The sequence below is a fragment of the Psammomys obesus genome, unplaced genomic scaffold (assembly GCF_907164565.1).
Source record: "Psammomys obesus unplaced genomic scaffold, mPsaObe1.curated_primary_1811, whole genome shotgun sequence".
Lineage (NCBI taxonomy): Eukaryota > Metazoa > Chordata > Mammalia > Rodentia > Muridae > Psammomys > Psammomys obesus.
In genome coordinates, this window is record NW_026596396.1 from 220759 (window position 1) to 238860 (window position 18102).

The following is an 18102-nucleotide window of genomic DNA, read 5'->3' on the forward strand; positions in this document are numbered from 1 at the left end:
TTCTTTCTCTAGTAAAAACCCCAGGGAGAACTTGACTTCAAGCCAGATGGGTAGAAGGGTTGGGATTTTCTCTAAACAAACAGAAACCATTACCTGAATAGCTTCTGCTTGGTAGAAGGGGTAAGTGAATATTTGCTCACCCATTCCACAAACATTTCTGGCTCTGAGGCACAACCAAGAAAAGCAGCTAGGCTTTTCCAATGCTACTGTTTCATGATGACCTACTATGTATCAAGCATTAAAGGGATTTACCAAAATAAACCGTTAACAAAACATCAAACCATAACAAAGTCGAGTCCTTTAACTTATTCTTCAACTAGTGAAAGAGGATTCAGAAAGAAGAGTCACTTGTTTAAGAATGCTACCTGAACTAATCCAGCTTATAACAGACATGGGGATCACCAAGAAACTAAGAACAAACCTAGAAAGAATAATGGAGCCCAGGGAGCACCACCATTTCACAGATGGTGAATAGCCTAAAAGCCACATAGCAGTTATAAACTGGGACCAGCACCAAAAGCCAGATGATCTGATTCCCAGCTCAAAGATGTCAGGGAGCAATTTTCCTTGGAAGACAGCAGAACCACTGGTATGGGAGGAGAACAGGCTACACTCTTGTCTCCTTTCACATCAGTATAGGGTTTCACAACTACTTGTTTGGTCAAAGATTCATAGCCACAAGGGACGCTAAGATGTAACTTAGGCTTAATAGACAGTATTAAGAAATTACTAATTCTAGCCCGGCAGAGTAGCACACACCTTTAATCCCAGCACTTGGGAGACAGAGGCAGATAGATCTCTGATAGTCTGAGGTCAACCTGGTTTACACAGAAAGTTCTAGCCCAGCCAGTATTAATTTTTACTATTTTTTTGCTGTGCAAACTTGGTCACACCTATAATTTCAGCTCTTAGGAAGCTGAAGCACGATTATTCCAAGTCCCAGAATGAGACTGTCTTAGAAAATAAACTAATTTTGCTAGGTATGACAATAGCACTTTACTTAAAGAAAGATACAGAAATGTTTATGAAAGAAATGATCGAGTGTCAAAAGTTATACTATAAAAATACTCTTTCAGGAGTGATAAAGAGTGAGCAGGGTGGTTTATAAAGTAAGGTTATCCATGTGTTAATCACTTTTTTTTGAAGCTAGATTAGAGTCTGAAATGATTCACTATTTTCTCTACTTTTGCCCAAGCTAAAACAAAAACCAAAACAAAACAAACAAAAAACCCTAATATAGAAACTTGTAAAGATCTAGGGTTTTAGTTTGTTTCTTTGTTTGTTTGTTTGTTTGTTTTAGGACAAGACAAATATAGCCTTGGTTGTCATGGAACCTGCTACATAGGCTGGCTGTCCATGAACTCTAAAGAGCCAACCTGTTTCTGCCTCCTGAATGCTTGAATTAAAGGTGTGTTTCACCACCCCCATTTTCACATACATAGGCACACATACAGGCATGAAAAAGAGACCTTCTCCAATACATCACAACAGAGAAAACTCTGACTACAAACTCTTACATACCAAAAGTGACAATATGATATGGTTAACCCACATACAAAATCCTGACTACCACATACTTTTTGTGAAGGTCCATACCTAGATATCCTAAAAAAAATATATAATAATAATAAAAAAAAGTTCAACCTCTGAATCAATCCTGTCTTAAGGGCTATTACAAACTACTGGGACACAGCTCAGAAGCCTTTAGCCCTTAAGCTCTCAGAACCAATGCAGAGACTCACCTACAGCACGGAATAGACAGGCACCATCCTCCTTCATCTGCTTGATGATGAAGCCTTTCTTGTCCCGTAAGGCCTTTTCAAACCAGTGTTCCTGCTAGAGGAAAGAGTGCAAGGATCAGCAACAGGGAAGTCTGTACCCCTTCCTATGGTCCTGCCCTCAAGTTCCTGAGAGGACCAGGTGATTGGCCAAAAGAATACTAGGAAATTCATGGCCCTTAACTACTCTGTGGTTACAAAGCAGGAGACAGTCAATGAACAAGAACAAGACTTAATCCCAGAGAGGCACCAGATCCCTGAAAACAGTAACTTCATCTGTTTTCAGATCCCTACTCTCAAGGCAGCCAGAGGCCTAGACCCTGTAAGTGCCTACATGGAAAAATGTGTTCTCTATCAAAGGAAGATGCTAAAGAGAGTAACTGGCTAGAACCCAGATCTTGACCCTATAAACATCTGAGAAATTCTAACATATATTGTGTAAGGCTGAAAATGAGCCAAGTATGATCTTAAGTATGTCCAAGTACAGCTGGGTGTGGTGGCCCATGCTTTAATCCCAGCACTCAGAGAGGCAGAGGCAGGTGGATCACTGTGAGTTCAAGGCCAGCCTGATGTACAAAGTGAGTTTCAGGACAGCCAAAGTTACACTGGGAAACCCTATTTCAAAAAAAAAGAAAAAGAAAAAGAAAAAGAAAAAGAAAAAGAAAAAGAAAGAAGGAAGGAAGGAAGGAAGGAAGGAAGGAAGGAAGGAAGGAAGGAAGGAAGGAAGAAAGACGGGGAAGGGTGGCTGGAGAAATGGCTCAGCAGTTAAGAGCACTGACTGTTCTTCCAGGTCTCAAGTTCAATTCCCAGCAACCAAATGGTAGCTTACAACTACCTGTAATAGGATCTGATGCCCTCTAATGTGTGTGAAAATGGAACACTCATATATAAAATAGATAAATATGTCAAATACACTTACATATATATTTAAACAAGTCTCTACATATGTATGCAAACATATATATAGCACAAAATTGAGAAAATAGACAATAAAATATAATCCCTAAGTAGCCATGCTACAGATGATTTTTCTTAACCTTCTTTCCCAACAAAGACACACAAGTCTTTATCTAAAATTCTAAATCCCTAAATGTTCTGAACATTAAAGAGGCTTGAAAAAAAAATACAGAATACCCAAAGTCTTAATCTAATTCATGTCCCATCATAACCTGAACAGAACATATCAAAATACATTACTTGAAAATGAAGACTCAAACATTTTCATTCAGGAGCATTTAGGCACTTGATCACGAGGTGCCACGCCAGCCTCTGCTAAAGTATTATATAATACAAAGTAGAAACACCAGGGAACTTTTCAATTCTGAGTAGTTTCTAAATTTTAAATCGTATTTGATTCCAAAGAGTTGTTTAAGTGAACCTATACAAACTCATACTTCCAGATTAAAATAATAAGAATAATAATGACCTTGACAGCTTAAGGCATTTCCGTTTCAAAACGAAGCAGAAGCAGATCCTTCTCAGGCCCCTTTCGCCCTCTGCTGGCTGCCAGAAGCAGACAGCTTGACCCAGCAACAAGGCTGTATACTACAAAACAGGAAGACTGCTCCTAGGGGACATTACCCTACCTAGGAACTTACAGGCTCCCGGCTAAAGACAGTCACTTTTGTACCCCACTAAAGGAAATTAGTAAAACCCCTGTCCTTGGAAAACCATGACAGATCTCTGGCAGAGTGGGCATAGTGTCTGGAGGTCTAAATCTTTGGTTTTCAACCCAGCCAGCTAGCTCCATTACTGCATTTGTTTCCTGGTTGTAGGTAAGTGGCCTAAACTTGCCATACCAGTTACAAAAATGGGAAGGATTTGGTCTACTTGACACATCTGCAAAGAGCACAGGAATTCCGCCAGGAACTAAAGAGGCTCTGTAATAGTGTATATTGATGAGGTGGTCACTAAACATAAAAGGCCAGCATACAGAGATGTACAAGCCAGGTGTGGTAGTGCATGCCTTCAAACCCAGCATTCCAGAGGCAGAGACGAGGGCAGCCCCCACCATAAAAAAATGGAGATTCAATGGTGATATCCTCAGAAAGTCCTAGGTGAGTGGCTAAGGATCAAGAGGGACAAGGGAAAACTTAGCCAGCCCCACCCTCAGGGCCCACCACACCAAGAAGGCATAGCTTAAGTTGCAGAGATGACAAACATACCTGTAAGCCTTTAATGTGCTTCTCTGGGCAGCATAAACACAACCTTCCAGCAGCACAGGTGCTCCTCCTGCCCTGGAGGCTGTACACCAGCACACCAACTAGTTACTCCAAGTTCATCCTTGCCCACATCATCAGTCATCTCCCAGAACCAAAAGGCCTAGCCCATCAAGGGGGATGAAACTTTTAACTATAATCACACACCTGACAAAAGGAAAAGTTAAAAGAGAAAAAGAGAACAGCATTCTCCCATGTATAGGAGGAACATAGAAGAAGGGATGAGAAGAGAAAAGGGGCTCCTAATTGATCATCTCCCAAAATGAGTCATCCTGGGCTGGACAATGAAGACAGCAAAATCAATCACACATGGTAAACTTCTAGGGGAAGGGTGCAGAAATAGGCAGCGAGCATATACAGTAAGGAGAGGGGGGTGCTGCAAAACAGATAAATGTTCCCTGGCTTTTGTGAATGAGGAAGAGAGATTACCCTGACAGTAAGGCTGGCACCTGAGCAAAGGATTAAGATACCAACACTTGCTCTAGAACTGAATGAGAAACAAAGTCATTTCTGTCACTAAGTACCAGAGATGCTCAGGGCCTGGCAATATGTACAGTAGAGCAAAGATGCAAGGAAGACTAGGCAGCTAAGGAAGGAAAAACCCAGAACTAGGATGTCTGATGTCAGGTGCCAGATAGGAAAGTGACCTCATTTTAAGTCCTCACCACAACCCAAGTCGCAGGAAGCATCATTCCCATTTTACAAAGGCAGAAAGGAGCTTCAGTTTGGGTGCTAGCAAAGCTAGTAGTATAGATGCAACACACAATGTGCCACGAGCAGTGGCACATACCTGGCAGCAAGTCCTGGGGACATTCTGGCTTGTCCTAAAAATAAAGTCTGAATAAACAGACCTTTTGCACAAATAGGGTATGGGTCCTAGGGTAACTGAGTAGCATCTCACTGAGTCTAGAGGATGGACCACTAAATATTCACTGGCTTTGGCATCCCAGTTTGAAAAGCTAGGGCTCTAGCTTCTTCCTCTCTCTCTCTCTCTCTCCCACTTTGGGAAGTGCTGGAAGGCTGGAGAACAGTCCAGGACCACAGTTTTATTCTGTATTGGTTTCCTGATACAAAAAGATCCAGTCTCTGCCCTCAACTTTACAAGTTCAAGGTGAAGCCTGGAGTAGAGTCTCTGCCACACTCTAAGCCTTGGCAAAAGGACTGGACAAAATTATTTGACACCATGGTATCAAAACCCAGGAACTGAGACAGGACCGTGCAAACTACAGGTTTAAAAGCCTAAGAGAATTTGGAACAGGCTGTGGAACCCAATTGATTTAGGTTGCAATGCAGCTCCACCAAATAAAAACCAAATGAACAAACTGCATTGCCCTACAGTATTCCAATCTGTGAAATGTAAATACAAGCCCCCTAGTAAGTGGGACATTAGGCAGTACTTTGGCCAGTAGATTGGAGGGAAGGGGTAAGAGTAGGTCTATGTGCCCCTGGCTGCCCTCAAACTCACTATATAGACCAGGCTGGTCTCAAAATGCTTCTACAGTTCTAGATCTGCCTGCCTCTAGAGTTCTGGAATTACCACCATATCTGGCTGTAACTTCCAAAGTGCTATCAAGCCAACTGCTTCAGGTCTGTGGAAAGCATGGTAAGACCAGTGTATGGCACTGCACCCTGAAGTAGGAAATCTCTTAATGAGTTCCCATCCTGTCCCTGATCTGGACTAGACTGAATAATGTCTACCTGAAAATAGCAGACCTAATGCCTAGAACCCTATGTGTGTAATATTTTTAAAGGGTATTTACAGAAGTGATTACGTTGAAAATCTTGAGATGGGGGGAGTCATACTGGAACATTGGGTGGGACCTAAGTACAATCACAAGTGTGGAGCTAAATTTTTTTTTCAACTTGACTGGACATGGAAATACATGTGTCCTTTAGGGAGTTTCCAGGTAGGCCTAACTAATCACCTGAATGTGGGTGACACCATCACATAGGCTGGGGTCACAGGCTCAATAAAAACAGAAAAAGGAAGAAGCAAGTTGCGCATCAGTGTTCTTCACTTCTTCCCTGATGCAACATGAGCAGCTGGCTCACATGCCCACTGCCGCGCCTTGCCCACTGCGCAGGACTGTATCCCCCAAATATATCTCTCGAGTTGCTTTCATCAGGTATTCTGTTACAGCAACAAGAGAAAAGTGATAAAGTTAGTACCCAGAAGTGGGGTCACTGCTGTGAATACCTGATTACAATTTGCAGTCATTTGGAGGTGGTTTGCTTGGAGAATTTGGAATGGATTGTTTCTATGGGCTTAACAGTTTATTCTGGTAACAATGTAGAAAAACAGAATACAGACAGAAATGTGAACAATTAAGTCCTGGTTAAGGAGGTCTCAGCTAGGTACAAGGACTAGATGCCATTTGTTTTATAGTGTAGTAAAATAATAGGGCTCATGTCTGTCCACCTGATCACTAGAGTGAGGCTGAATCCAAAAGTAATGGACTAAGCTGCCTGTACAAAATTTCAAGTCAGTATAACCTCTAGGCCTTAGCATAATTATTACTGTGGTTATTACTTACTGCATTAATCCACTGAGAGCACACAAAACATACAAGATGTGGAAAACATAGACTTTGGTGAAGAAAAGAACATCAACCAGGCTTAACTTTTAACTGCTATGGTGGTTATGTTTTTAATCCTAACACTTGGGAGGTAGAAACAGACAAGAGGATCAGGAGTTCACAGTCAGCCTCAGCAACATAGACATGGGCTACAAAATAAAAACTTTTATACACAGAAATAAGCAATTTGACAAGAAATGGAGCTTGACTGCCCTAAAGCTGAAGGCAGTCTGATTTAGATAAAGCAGCTAGAAGTTTTATGAAATTTCTGCAATTAAGAAAAACTCTAGGGGCTGGAGAGATGGCTCAGAAGATAAAACACTGTCTGCTCTTCCAGAGGTCCTGAGTTCAATCCCTGGCAACCACGTGGTGGCTCACAATCATCTGTACTGGGATCTGATGCCCCGGTCTGGTGTACAGGTGTTCATGCAGATAGAGTACTCATACACATAAAACAAATAAATAAATAAATATTAACAAATAGCAAGAAAATCCCCAAACTCTATACTGTATATATATTACATTGAGGGCAAGACCCTACACAGGAAAGGATCCAGGAAATAAAAGCGAAACTCAGCTGAAAAACTCAGCCTACAAAAGCAAAGCCTCTAGAGTAAAATGCAGAAAACACTCTAGAAAAGTGTTTCCAGTCAAAAAGGCACACAGAGACCATGGCACCTGTGGTCACTAGGGCTACATCTTGAGCTGGTAGCATAACCTGATATCATCCACATCATGTTGTTGTTGTTTTTTTTTTTTTTCATACATACAGAATTCAACAATGAAGTGACCATATAGCCTTGCACCAAGGTTTCAGAAAGCTATTGAGACCAGGTAATGGGTAGCAGGATCAGATTTCCTGCAACGAGGCCCTAAGAGGCCATTTTATAAAGCTATAAAGGTGATGTCCTTTTGCAATGGTGACCTCAAGGGTATTGGAGATACCAGAAATATGTGGCAAAGAAAGGTTTTTGGCTAGTGGTTCTCAACCTTCTTAATACTAGGACCCTTTAATATAGTTCCTTATGTTCTGGTGACCCCCAACCATAAAACTATTTTGGTTACTACTTCATAGCTGTAATTTTGCTGTTTTGAATCAGAATGTAAATAACTGTGTTTTCAGAAGGTCTTAGGTAATGCTGTGAAAGGGTTCAGCTCACAGGTTAAGAACTTCTCTTTTAGGTACTGCATGAAGCTGACTCAGGATAGAGGCTACATATATGCTCAAAGCAACAGAGCTTAGGGGTACCCAGGCTTATTCAAACACAAATGATGCCATCAAGTGCCCAGGTGTTGGACATGAACTGCAGGGTTTAGTGTTTTCCTTGCTGGCTTTCAGTCTTGCTTTCATTTAATCTTTCTTTGCTAATGTCCTCATTCCTCTCTTCTGGGATGGGAATGTCTGCTCAGTGCCATTGTACAATGCAACATGTTTTGTTTGTTAATTCTAAAGTGACTCACAGTTAAGTGTCACAATGTAACCCCTGACTGGACTAGAACTCAGAGATCTACCTGCCTCTACCTCCCAGGTGCTAGGATTAATGGTGTATACCACCTCACCAGGCCTTGAACTTAGATTTTTGAACAATGTTAGAACTGCTAAGAATTTGACTAATTTTACGGATGAACTAAATATGTTACCTACCTTGAGATTGCTATGAGATGTTGAGAACCATAAGTAAAATATTAATATTTAAATGTAATAGATTTGGTTACCAAGTTGAGAATGGGTAGATTTGTGATGGTTAATCCTCACTGTCAACTCAACTGGATTTGAATACTAGGAAACACACATTTTGATGTGCCTTTTAGGGAGTTTCAAGAGCATTAAGGCATGAGTAAAGACCCATCCTAAACGCAACATTACCCAATGGCCTTGGGTCCTGTGCTGAATATAAAGGAGAGGAGAAAGAACTGAGTACCAACATCCATCTCTCGTTTCCTGACTGCAGATATAATGTGAACAGCTGCTTTACACTTCTGCCACAAGTCTTCCTCACCAGGATGGACTGTATCCCCTCAAACTGTAAGTAACAATAAACCCTTCCCTTCCAAAAGTAGTTTTTGTCACAAGAAAAATAACTAATACAACTTTCTTCACACAGAGAGAAGATTTTATACAAAAAAGAAAACCATACACATAGTGAAAGCCAGACAGAGGCAGAGATTGGAATGTTACAGCCACCAGAAGCTGATTCTCTCCTAGGCCCCTAGAGGGTGTCCAGTAGGTTCTACCACCTTGATTTTGGCCCTAGCGAAACCCATTTTGAACTTCTGACCACCAAAAACTGAAACAGAACATATCTGTTATTTTAAGCCAAACAGTCCATGGTTGTTTGTCACAACAGCCACAGGAAATTAATATATCCCTTGTAGTACTCCTTTGATATGTGAGCTCTAGGGCTTTGTGGCCGTGAAACACGCAGCATGGCTCCCATTCTGTACGATCCACTTCCCTAGAGAGGGCTAGAATTAAAAGGCAGTGGGGGCCTGGACTCCTCCCTCTCAGCCTGGGAAGTTGCTGACCCAGCCTGCGGTTAAAAGAGCTGCCGATAAAGGGGGAAGGGTACAGGGAAGGATGGCAACAGCATTGGACAGATGTCTTCTCAGAGCCCATGGCCAAGAGGTGTTTAGTATTCTAGGCCTCACAGCTTTGTCCCAGCAAGCCTGGAGCCAACACCACCCCCTCACCCAAAACACCCAGGAACACTGGCTCTGCTCCAGGGGTAATAAACACAGGCAATCATTCCAATGAGAAACACAGACATACTGCTTCGCTAAGGATCCACACAAACCTACCAGATCAGAAGAGAAAGAAGTAAGAGCCAACCCCCAAAAAACTATTTCTGGGCCCAAGCTCTTATTATTTGGCTATAGAAACAAATAAAGTACTGATATATGCTATACTATGCATGTGCTCTGAACACACGCTAATCAAAGAAAGCAAACTAATAAAGGATGACATTATTATGTGATTCCACTTATTTCAGTATAGTTCAATCCAGACAAATTAGTGGGTTGCCAGGGGCTGGAAAGGGATGAAGGAATGGGGGGTGTTAAAAAGGTATAAAAATTTCTTTCTATGATGCTAAAAAAATATATTGTAAAACTGACTAACCACAGAAGTACAATTCCATGGCTATCTTGAAAACCACTGAATTGTACACTTTTGATTTTGGTTATTTTAGACAGTCTCAACACTATAGCCCATACTGGCCCAAAATTTTTGGCAATCCCCTTACTTCAACCTCCCAAATGATGGAATTATATGTGTGAGCCATCATACCCATGTAATTGTGCACTGAGTTTCATCACAAAAAACTGCTCAATACAAAACCACCAAAGAACCTACAACATCTCCCAGAAAGAAAGAAGTGAAACATCGGCTGAAACATCTTAGCACATCTTCTAAAAGGTTATATTCTAGCTAGGTAGTGACAGCCCACGCCTTTAATCCCAGCACTCAAGAGGCAGAGGCTGGCAGACCTGAGTTTGAAGATAGAATGGTCTACAGAGTGAGTTCCTGGACAGCCAAGACTATTATATAGGGAAACCCTGTCTTTAAAAAAAAAATCAGAGAAGGAGGAAACATCCCTAGAATCAAGGATCCCACATAAAATTCCATAAAGGGTGGAAAGAATGTAAAACAGAAAATTAAAGACAAGATTACACCTTTCTTCAAGTCAATGAGTCCAACCACCCTCCTCACCACTACCCATTTAGTTGGCAGAAAAACTAAGATGCAAATGGGGTGTGGTACTGCACACCTTTAATCCCAGCACTTGGAGGCAGAGGCAGGCAAATCTCTGAGTTCCGAACCCAGTCTGGTCTACAGAGTGAGTTCCAGGACAGCCAGAGCTACACAGAGAACCCTGTCTCAAAAACAAACAAACAAAAAAACCAACTAAACAAACAAAACCCAAATCAAAGACCCAGAAAAGGGAACAGACCAAAGACCACACGTTTACTATAGAAAAAGGACTCAAATCCATGTTGCCAGGGCAGGGACTATATGCTATTTTCTTATCAGCCAATCAGCCAATTCCAGATGTGCAAGGTTCTAGATGCCAAGTGATGGATACTATGGATGGACAAAGCCTCTTAGGAAGAAAATAAGATGATCCTGGGGCAAATTACCCATCTTGAGCAAAAAGAACTAGACATGGTGGGCAAGGCTAGATATTTACACTCTAATATAACTCTCATGAATCTTTGCCCTAAAATGAGAATTCTACAATCGTAAAACAGTTCAACTGTTAATACTGAAGTTTGAACTCCAGCCTGCCCAGTTCCAAATCCCGAATTCTTTCCATACATAACCATAGATCTTGATAGCTTGGCACAACACTGCCACCCATCATCCTTAAACCTTCTATCCAACAGGCTTTGTTCGGCCCATCAATCCTCTATGGTTGAGAAAGATGCACAGAGGAAAGAGACAGAACCCAGTTCCTCTTCAAAAGATACCCACTATTCACTATCAACCTCAGGTATAGGGGGCTTTGAAATCCCTAAAGCCCAAAGCTAACTGACAACTTGTCAGCACGTTATTAAGAGAGTAAGGAAAGTGAGGAACAGAGAGCAGAAGCTATACTAGTTCATTCTGCAAAATGTGACAGAGAGATACAATCCAGACACACTGACTGCACTGCTAAGCCTAGCATCTTTCACTATCTCAGCACTCATGCCCCTTTCTCCAAGATCTCTGGGAGTTCTCCTAGCTCAGGATGCTTATAAGCCATTGTTTTTAGTGGATAGATTCTCAGTAAGGTGACCATATCTAAAAAGCGGAACCCCGCTGAAATCATTTCCACAGGACCCCAACCCAAGGTACCTGGAGAATCCTAAAGAGAACAGGAGTACATATTCATAGAACTGGAAACAGATTTGCCATTCAGACTAATCATCATCCCTCAGTCAGTATCAAACTAGCCTCTAGGTTATAAACATCTTCAGCAATAGCTGTGGACCAAGATTGGGGTAGCAGAACCAATCTCCCTTCTTCTCATCCTCAAAGGGTTCAAAGTTGGGGCAGGTGAGATGGAGAATAAGAGTAGCTTCTTCTTCCTTCTGTCCCCACAGTAGACCAGAAAGCCTCCCCAGCATGGGGAAAGAGCAGGTTTCATGAGTCCATCAGATCTTACTTCCAAGTTCTTAGGAGGCAAATATAAAGACAGAGCTGCAAGGGGGTATAAGTATGTGGCCTTTTGCATTTCCATGAACAGCATACCTTCCTTTTCCCTGAGACAAGGCATGTATAGCTCTGTAAGGAGCAAAGAAACGTTACAAAAAGCACAGATTCATAACTCCTGGACTTGGCCAGGCAGTGGTGGCACAGTTCTTTAATCCCAGCACTTGGGAGGCAGAGGCAGGCTGTGAGTTCGAAGCCAGACTGGTCTACAGAGTGAGTTCCAGGACAGCCAGGGCTGTTACACAGATAAACTTTGTCTTGCAGGAAAAAAAGAAAAAAAAAAAAAAGTAACTCCTGGACCTGACATCTGTCAGAAATGATGGGAAAGGAACAACAACAGTATATTTGAGACCACACTCTGGCCTCTGTAAAATAGAAAATTTTGAGACAAAAGGATATGGAATGTGAGAGAACTTTCCAGAACCCTAGAAGTAGGAAACAACAACTGAAATATGGTCAGAATATCTACCAGTTCAAGGGATGCCTCAGGCTTCTGGTCCCAGGACCTGACCTGAGGGTAAGGAAGTATACCAGAACACCCAGGTTCTCTGTCCAAAGAAAGAAGCCTCTGGCCATACTGAAGATGACTTCATGTCCTCTCCCTGGTGAGAAAGAATCACCTGGTGTGGTAGAAAGAGAGTTGCATACCTAAGTAAGGACTCAGGCCCCAGTCTCCAAGACAAAGATCTCCTGACCCCACCCCAAAGAGGACCAAACTATTTTCCTCAAAATTGTATCCTGACCATGTCTCTGAGGTTCAAAAGCCCCCCCAAGAGACTTATGTTCCTAAAAGACTCCTATGAAAGGGGTACTTATTTTGTCCTAAGGTGACAGCCCCCAAAAGATTCAGGTCTTAGGTCCTAAGGTGCAGAACAATCCCTCCAACAACTGATGTGATATTGAAAGGCGCCAAGACTTAGTCCTATCAGAATACATCAAGTTCCTTGATGAGAAACTTCAGATATTACCTTGAGAAACAGTCTTTACTGGCCATGTATGGGGCTCCTGTTCCTACTGAAAACCTCACATCCTTCACAGAACAGAGTCTCAGGCCCCTGAAGGCATGCTTAAAGGGAGACCTCTCTGACTGACATCACCTCTGGGTCTCCATTCTGCTCATGTTCCAAGGCTGGAGTTTCCAGGGCAGGGATTGGACAGTTTCCAAGCCAGACTCTGGTACTTCCTTTGCAAAGTCAGTAGGTAAGAGTTCTCTGAAAGAGATGGAGCTCTTCCTGAGAGAGAGTCTCAGGTTTTTTGTAAAGAACTTAATCTGTGTTTAGTGACATGAGAGTTCTTTTACTGTAAGACTAACAACTCAGGTCCTTGGGAATTAGGAAAGTCCAGAGGCACTGAATGGGAAAAAATGGGTTGTGGAATCCCTGAAGACATATATCCTTAGGGGAATTTATGAAGCCCAAGAGCACAGACAGCAGTCTGTGAATGAAGGTGTCCTGAAGAACTCCTGCCTGAAATATCTAAAAGTCACATACTCCTGAGGAGGCCACAGGCCCAGTCTAGAAAAGCCCAGTCCAAAGCAAAAAAGGTCTTTACATCAGAATCAACTGCGAACCAGTCTACAGTTCCGAGTTTCACTCATTTGAGAAAGGCTCAGGTCCCTGACAGAACGGTAGGGGTGGAGGCAAAGAACCCATCTCTGAGAAGAAACCCAGGATCCCTGATGTCCAAGGACAGAGATCTTAGGTCACTGACAGAAAACACAAACTAATACCGCTCAGAAGGAGACAAGCAGCCTCTGGAACTTGGTATTGGCTTTGGCATTTGTCCACATCACTGGCGAGATGCTTTAGAAATCACTATCTAAAGAGTGTGCAGGTGTACTCTAAACCCTCAATTCTACATGGAGGTCTAGGTCTCCAAATATAGGCTTGGGACTCCCAAAGACATTGCAGGCATGACTGGTAAACAGTCCTGTCAAGCCAGCAATGGACAGAAGAATCCGTCCTACATGACGAAAGTCCGATTCTTTAAGGGTTTACGTTTCTTGGGTATGCTTAGGCCCTATCTCTGAGGACATCACCTTAGTTAAGTCCTTTGGAAAAGAAATCTAAGACTTGTTCTAACATTTTTAAAAATAAATAAATAATAATTTTAAAAAGGGCTCTAAAGTCACTGAACCAAAGTCCCTCAGACAGACCTGAGATCTTCCTCTCAGGAAGGGCTCCAACCTACCTATGACTCCTGGGGAATTCCCAAAGTCAGTCATGCAGATGAGACCTCAGGACCAGGGCTGACAAATATGAGCTGCAAGACAGCTCTCAGATCTCATCTTGAAGTATCTTAGCTTACTTAGGGCTCTACACACTAAGCCCTTGGGGGAAATGAGGGTTTCATCATGCCTCCACCACCAGAAAAGAATGTCATGCCCAGCAACAAGACCTAGGTTTCTTAGACCAATCTCAAACATTTCTTTGGGTCCCTTCTCAGTCTGGTGGACTCACTCGCTGTTTCTTCCTGCCCCTCACCTTCCAGCCCTTACCTGTTCTACAGTGGCAGGATCCATGGCCTCGATTCGTGCAGCAGCAGCTTCATATTCATCTTCACTGTTGTAGCCTGCTCCAACCTCTTCGCGCTCCGGACTGCCCCCGCCAACTGCGCCAACGCCGGGAGCTTGACGCCGCCGCTTGCTGTGCCCCGGCCCCGAGCAGCAGCCACCCACGCCCACGGCACCACCCACGCCCACCACCACCCCTGCCGCGCCCACCCCCGCAGTTGCCGCACCAAGAGCGTCACCAGGACCGCCGCCGGGGCCACCAGGGCCCCCACAAGGAGGTGGAGAAGCCTGCTGTGGCCGAGGGCCCGCCACTGCGCCAGGAGGCACTGCTAGTGCCCAACGATGAAGAGCACCAGGCGGCCCCGGTAGCGGGCCCTGAGGTGGTGGTGAAGCCCGGGGACGGGTCCCCACTACTCCGGAGTCACGATCGCGCTCTCCTCCACCCACGCCCGTGCCGCCGCCGCCCACGCCTACACCCCCACCGCGCCGAGGCGCAGGGGGCAGTGGCCCGGGCGGCGGCGGTTCGTTGGCCGGGTCGGCGTCGGGAGGTGGCGGCTTTTTTTTGGGGAGAATAGTCATGGCGGCACCGCCAAGTACCCCACAGCAAACCAGACGCGAAGAACGCCGGGAGAGAACCCGGATGAGGGGCTACTGTTGTGCGCGGAGCACGATGGGTACAGCGAGGCCTGGGTACCCGGTTCGAGAACCGCAGGCAGTACGCAGGTCACGCCCTGAGGAGATCCCGGATGTGAAGTCCAATAGGATGGTACAAAGATGAATTTGTCGTAGCCTTTTCTCCCTCCAAGTCCAGCCAAGCTTATTGCTATCTTGTTCCGGGACTCGGCTTCAAAGGAAACACAACCAAAACAAGCACCTCTTCGTCCCGCCCCTTCGCAGGTTCTTGAACTACAGGGTGGGGCCTCCCGAGCTATGCGCACGCGTAACAGGACACAGATCCGCCTCTCCTACGGAAGGACGTGAGCAAAATCGTCGCCGCGGTCGCAGTTGCAGACACTGACCAATTGCAGAAGCAGCGTAAAAGCTTGACAACACCCGCTAGCCAATCAGGGGTGAGCGCTCCCTCTTGTGTCCTCCGACTCAAATTTCAAAGTGCAGCCTTGTTCTCAGCCTTTCTCTTCGTTCCAGTCTAGTCTTTATTTTCCCCAAGCTTCTGACCCACAGGCATCGGTACTGTGAACAAACAAAATGGTTTGTCTTGTGCACAACAAAGGTAGTCTTCTCAAGGATTCCATCTGGAACTCAGGCTCACTAGAAAAGATCATTCCCACAGCATTTGTCCTCTATGGCGTCACTTCCGTTTCCACTCAGCTGCAGACCCGAAAGGGCAGACCCTACTTCATTCTGGCAACAAACGTAATCTTGCGGTGATTGGTTCAGCCGTGCTGCCCATCACTTCAGATGGGCCAACTGCTAGACAGACATGAGCCATATGGGTAGTGAGTGTTTGGCGAAAAGACACGCCTTCTCTGTCACCACCGCCCTCTTACCCTCACTTTGACCTCAAGCCTATGGCTATTGCACAGGCGCGGTACAGTCTTTATTCCCCCCCACACACCCCCAAGAAAAACCCTTAGTTTATTCAGGAAGAAAATATTTACTAACCAGCTGGTGCCTCCAGTGGTGTTGTCAAAATCATTGATGTTGCGCAGCTAGGATGCTACTAGCTAATTAGCTTGGCCCTTCATGTCTGAGTGTTTGGAACAAGTCAGTTACCTGTTTGAGCCTCTCTACTCTATAAATTAGCAATAATTTCTATGTGTTAGAAATTAATGCCAGTAAATGGTCTGGTTCTGTGCATGGCACAGAATAAGTGCTATATAAATTAGAACCTATGTTAGTGCAGAAGGATCATGGACTTTAATTCTTTATGAGGAAGACATCAGTTTAGGCACACATGGATCATTATGAACCATATCACCTCCTGAAAATCATTGTCTCTTTTGAGATTACCTATCAAAAGTGCAGTATCAAGGGGTTGGGGATTTAGCTCAGTGACAGAGAAGGCTCTGCTGGAAAATAAAAATGCAGTATCAAAATTGGGGTTATGTCGGGCACTGGTGGCACACTCCTGTAATCATGGAGGCAGAGGCAGGTGGATCTCTGCGAGTTTGAGGCCAGCCTGGTCTACAAAGTGAGTTCAGCCAGTCACACAGGGAAACCTTGTCAGAAGAAGAAGGAGAAGGAGGAGGAGGAGGAGGAGGAGGAGGAGGAGGAGGAGGAGGAGGAGGAGAAGAAAAAGTAAAAGTAAAAGTAAAAGTGTGGGGTTATCATTGCTCTGAAGGCCCAGGCAGTAGGATCAAGACCTAAAAGCCAGGGGCTGAAGCTTTGTAGTTAGAGTATTTGCTCTTCCAGAGGACCCAGGTTTAATTTCTAGCACTCACATGGTGGCTCACAACCATCTCTAACTCCAGTCCCAGGGATCCGACACCATGTTCTGGTCTCAGCCTGCACTAGGCATGCATGTGATGAAAAATACATACATGCAGGAAAAAAAAACACCTATATACACATAAAATAATTTTTAAAAGAGAGTTCCAAGATTAGCCGGGACTACATGTTGCAATTGTCTCCAACAAAAGATATTTTGGGAGAAACAGATATCAGTAATACATGGGTAAATATGGGTGGTAGCAATGTTTTCTGTTTCTGAGACTTCACAGGAAGAAAGGACTCATATCTACTGGGACTTCTGTGATCAACGATTTCTGCCAAATGCCTATTAAATCATCTTATGGTTGTCTTCAGACCCATATATCTCATCCCCTACTGGTTATCTTCTCAGCACTGCCCATCTAAAACTGAACTCATAACATTTACGACTAGCCTTAGCTTGTCCCCCCATACTTAACTATGTACATGGCACTGTAGTAATAACTTTGATGTTTCCTTCAACAGCAAAAGGCACCCACCCCAGCCAGTCATTGCCCAAACAAGAAGCCTAAGAGTCAAATTAACTGCTTCCTCTTCTCCATCTCCACCTGTCTGTCCAAGTCCCGCTCATTCTGTCTCTGGAATTTCATGATTCTCCAATTCTACTGCTATCAATCTAGCCAACCCAACATCCCCTACCAAGTGGACTACCACAAAAACCCTCGACTGATCCTCCTTCATTCAAGATGTTCCCCCCATAACCGAAATTATCCTTCTGAAATGCAAGCTTAATGACATGCCTGTTTCTGAGTCTTCAGTGGTTCCCACTTATACCCCAAATCCATCTCCCAGCTTCCAAACTTTGCAAACTGTATTATCTACATCCCTCCCTTTAGCCTTGCATTTTCCTTTCCTTCTAGAGTAAACTACTTTCAGTTCCCCCAAAGCCTATTTAATCCCACTCTCTAACCCTCAGATCACTGTACACATTGAGCCCTCCGCCCATTTCCATTTCCTTCCTTGTATGCTGATCAGTTTAGGTTACCATCTATATGTTTCTTAGGTTGATATCTATATTTTTATAATTCATCAACATTAGTTCTACACACTGTATTATAACTGTCTGTCTGCCTCTGTACATTATATATAATAATGCCACTTTGCTCATCATTGTGCCTTAGTGCTAGTACATGATGGGAAGTTAACAAATATTTGACGAATAAAAAAAAAGTCTCTACTTCAAATTAGTAACTTGACACAAAAGAAGGTGATTCTGTCACCTAAGGACTGAAATATATCAATCTGTATCCAAGATTTGTCTTCTCAGTGCTCTCTATGGAGCCCAGTCACACACGCACATACAAGGCTGGTATAGCCAGTATCCAGAAGAGAGTACAGGGGTATCCATGATGAAGGGGGATATACCAAACTCAGA

At 43.8% G+C, this 18102-nt stretch overlaps 1 protein-coding gene across 5 annotated transcripts in view; it reads right to left on the reverse strand.

The window, feature by feature from the left end:
- Otud5 (OTU deubiquitinase 5) overlaps positions 1-15515 on the reverse strand; it is a 31411-nt gene extending 15896 nt beyond the window's left edge. For 2 of the 5 annotated variants that reach the window (XM_055597520.1, XM_055597519.1), the window contains exons 1-2: positions 14262-15510; positions 1743-1836 (exon numbers count right to left, since the gene is read on the reverse strand). In XM_055597520.1, coding sequence (XP_055453495.1) covers positions 1743-1836; positions 14262-14855 — 688 coding nt within the window. In that variant the 5' untranslated portion in view covers positions 14856-15510. Of the gene's footprint in view, positions 1-1742; positions 1837-14261 lie in introns of all 5 variants that reach the window. The other 3 variants (XM_055597523.1, XM_055597524.1, XM_055597522.1) reach the window with 3 other exon arrangements.
- Positions 15516-18102: the final 2587 nt, after the last annotated feature.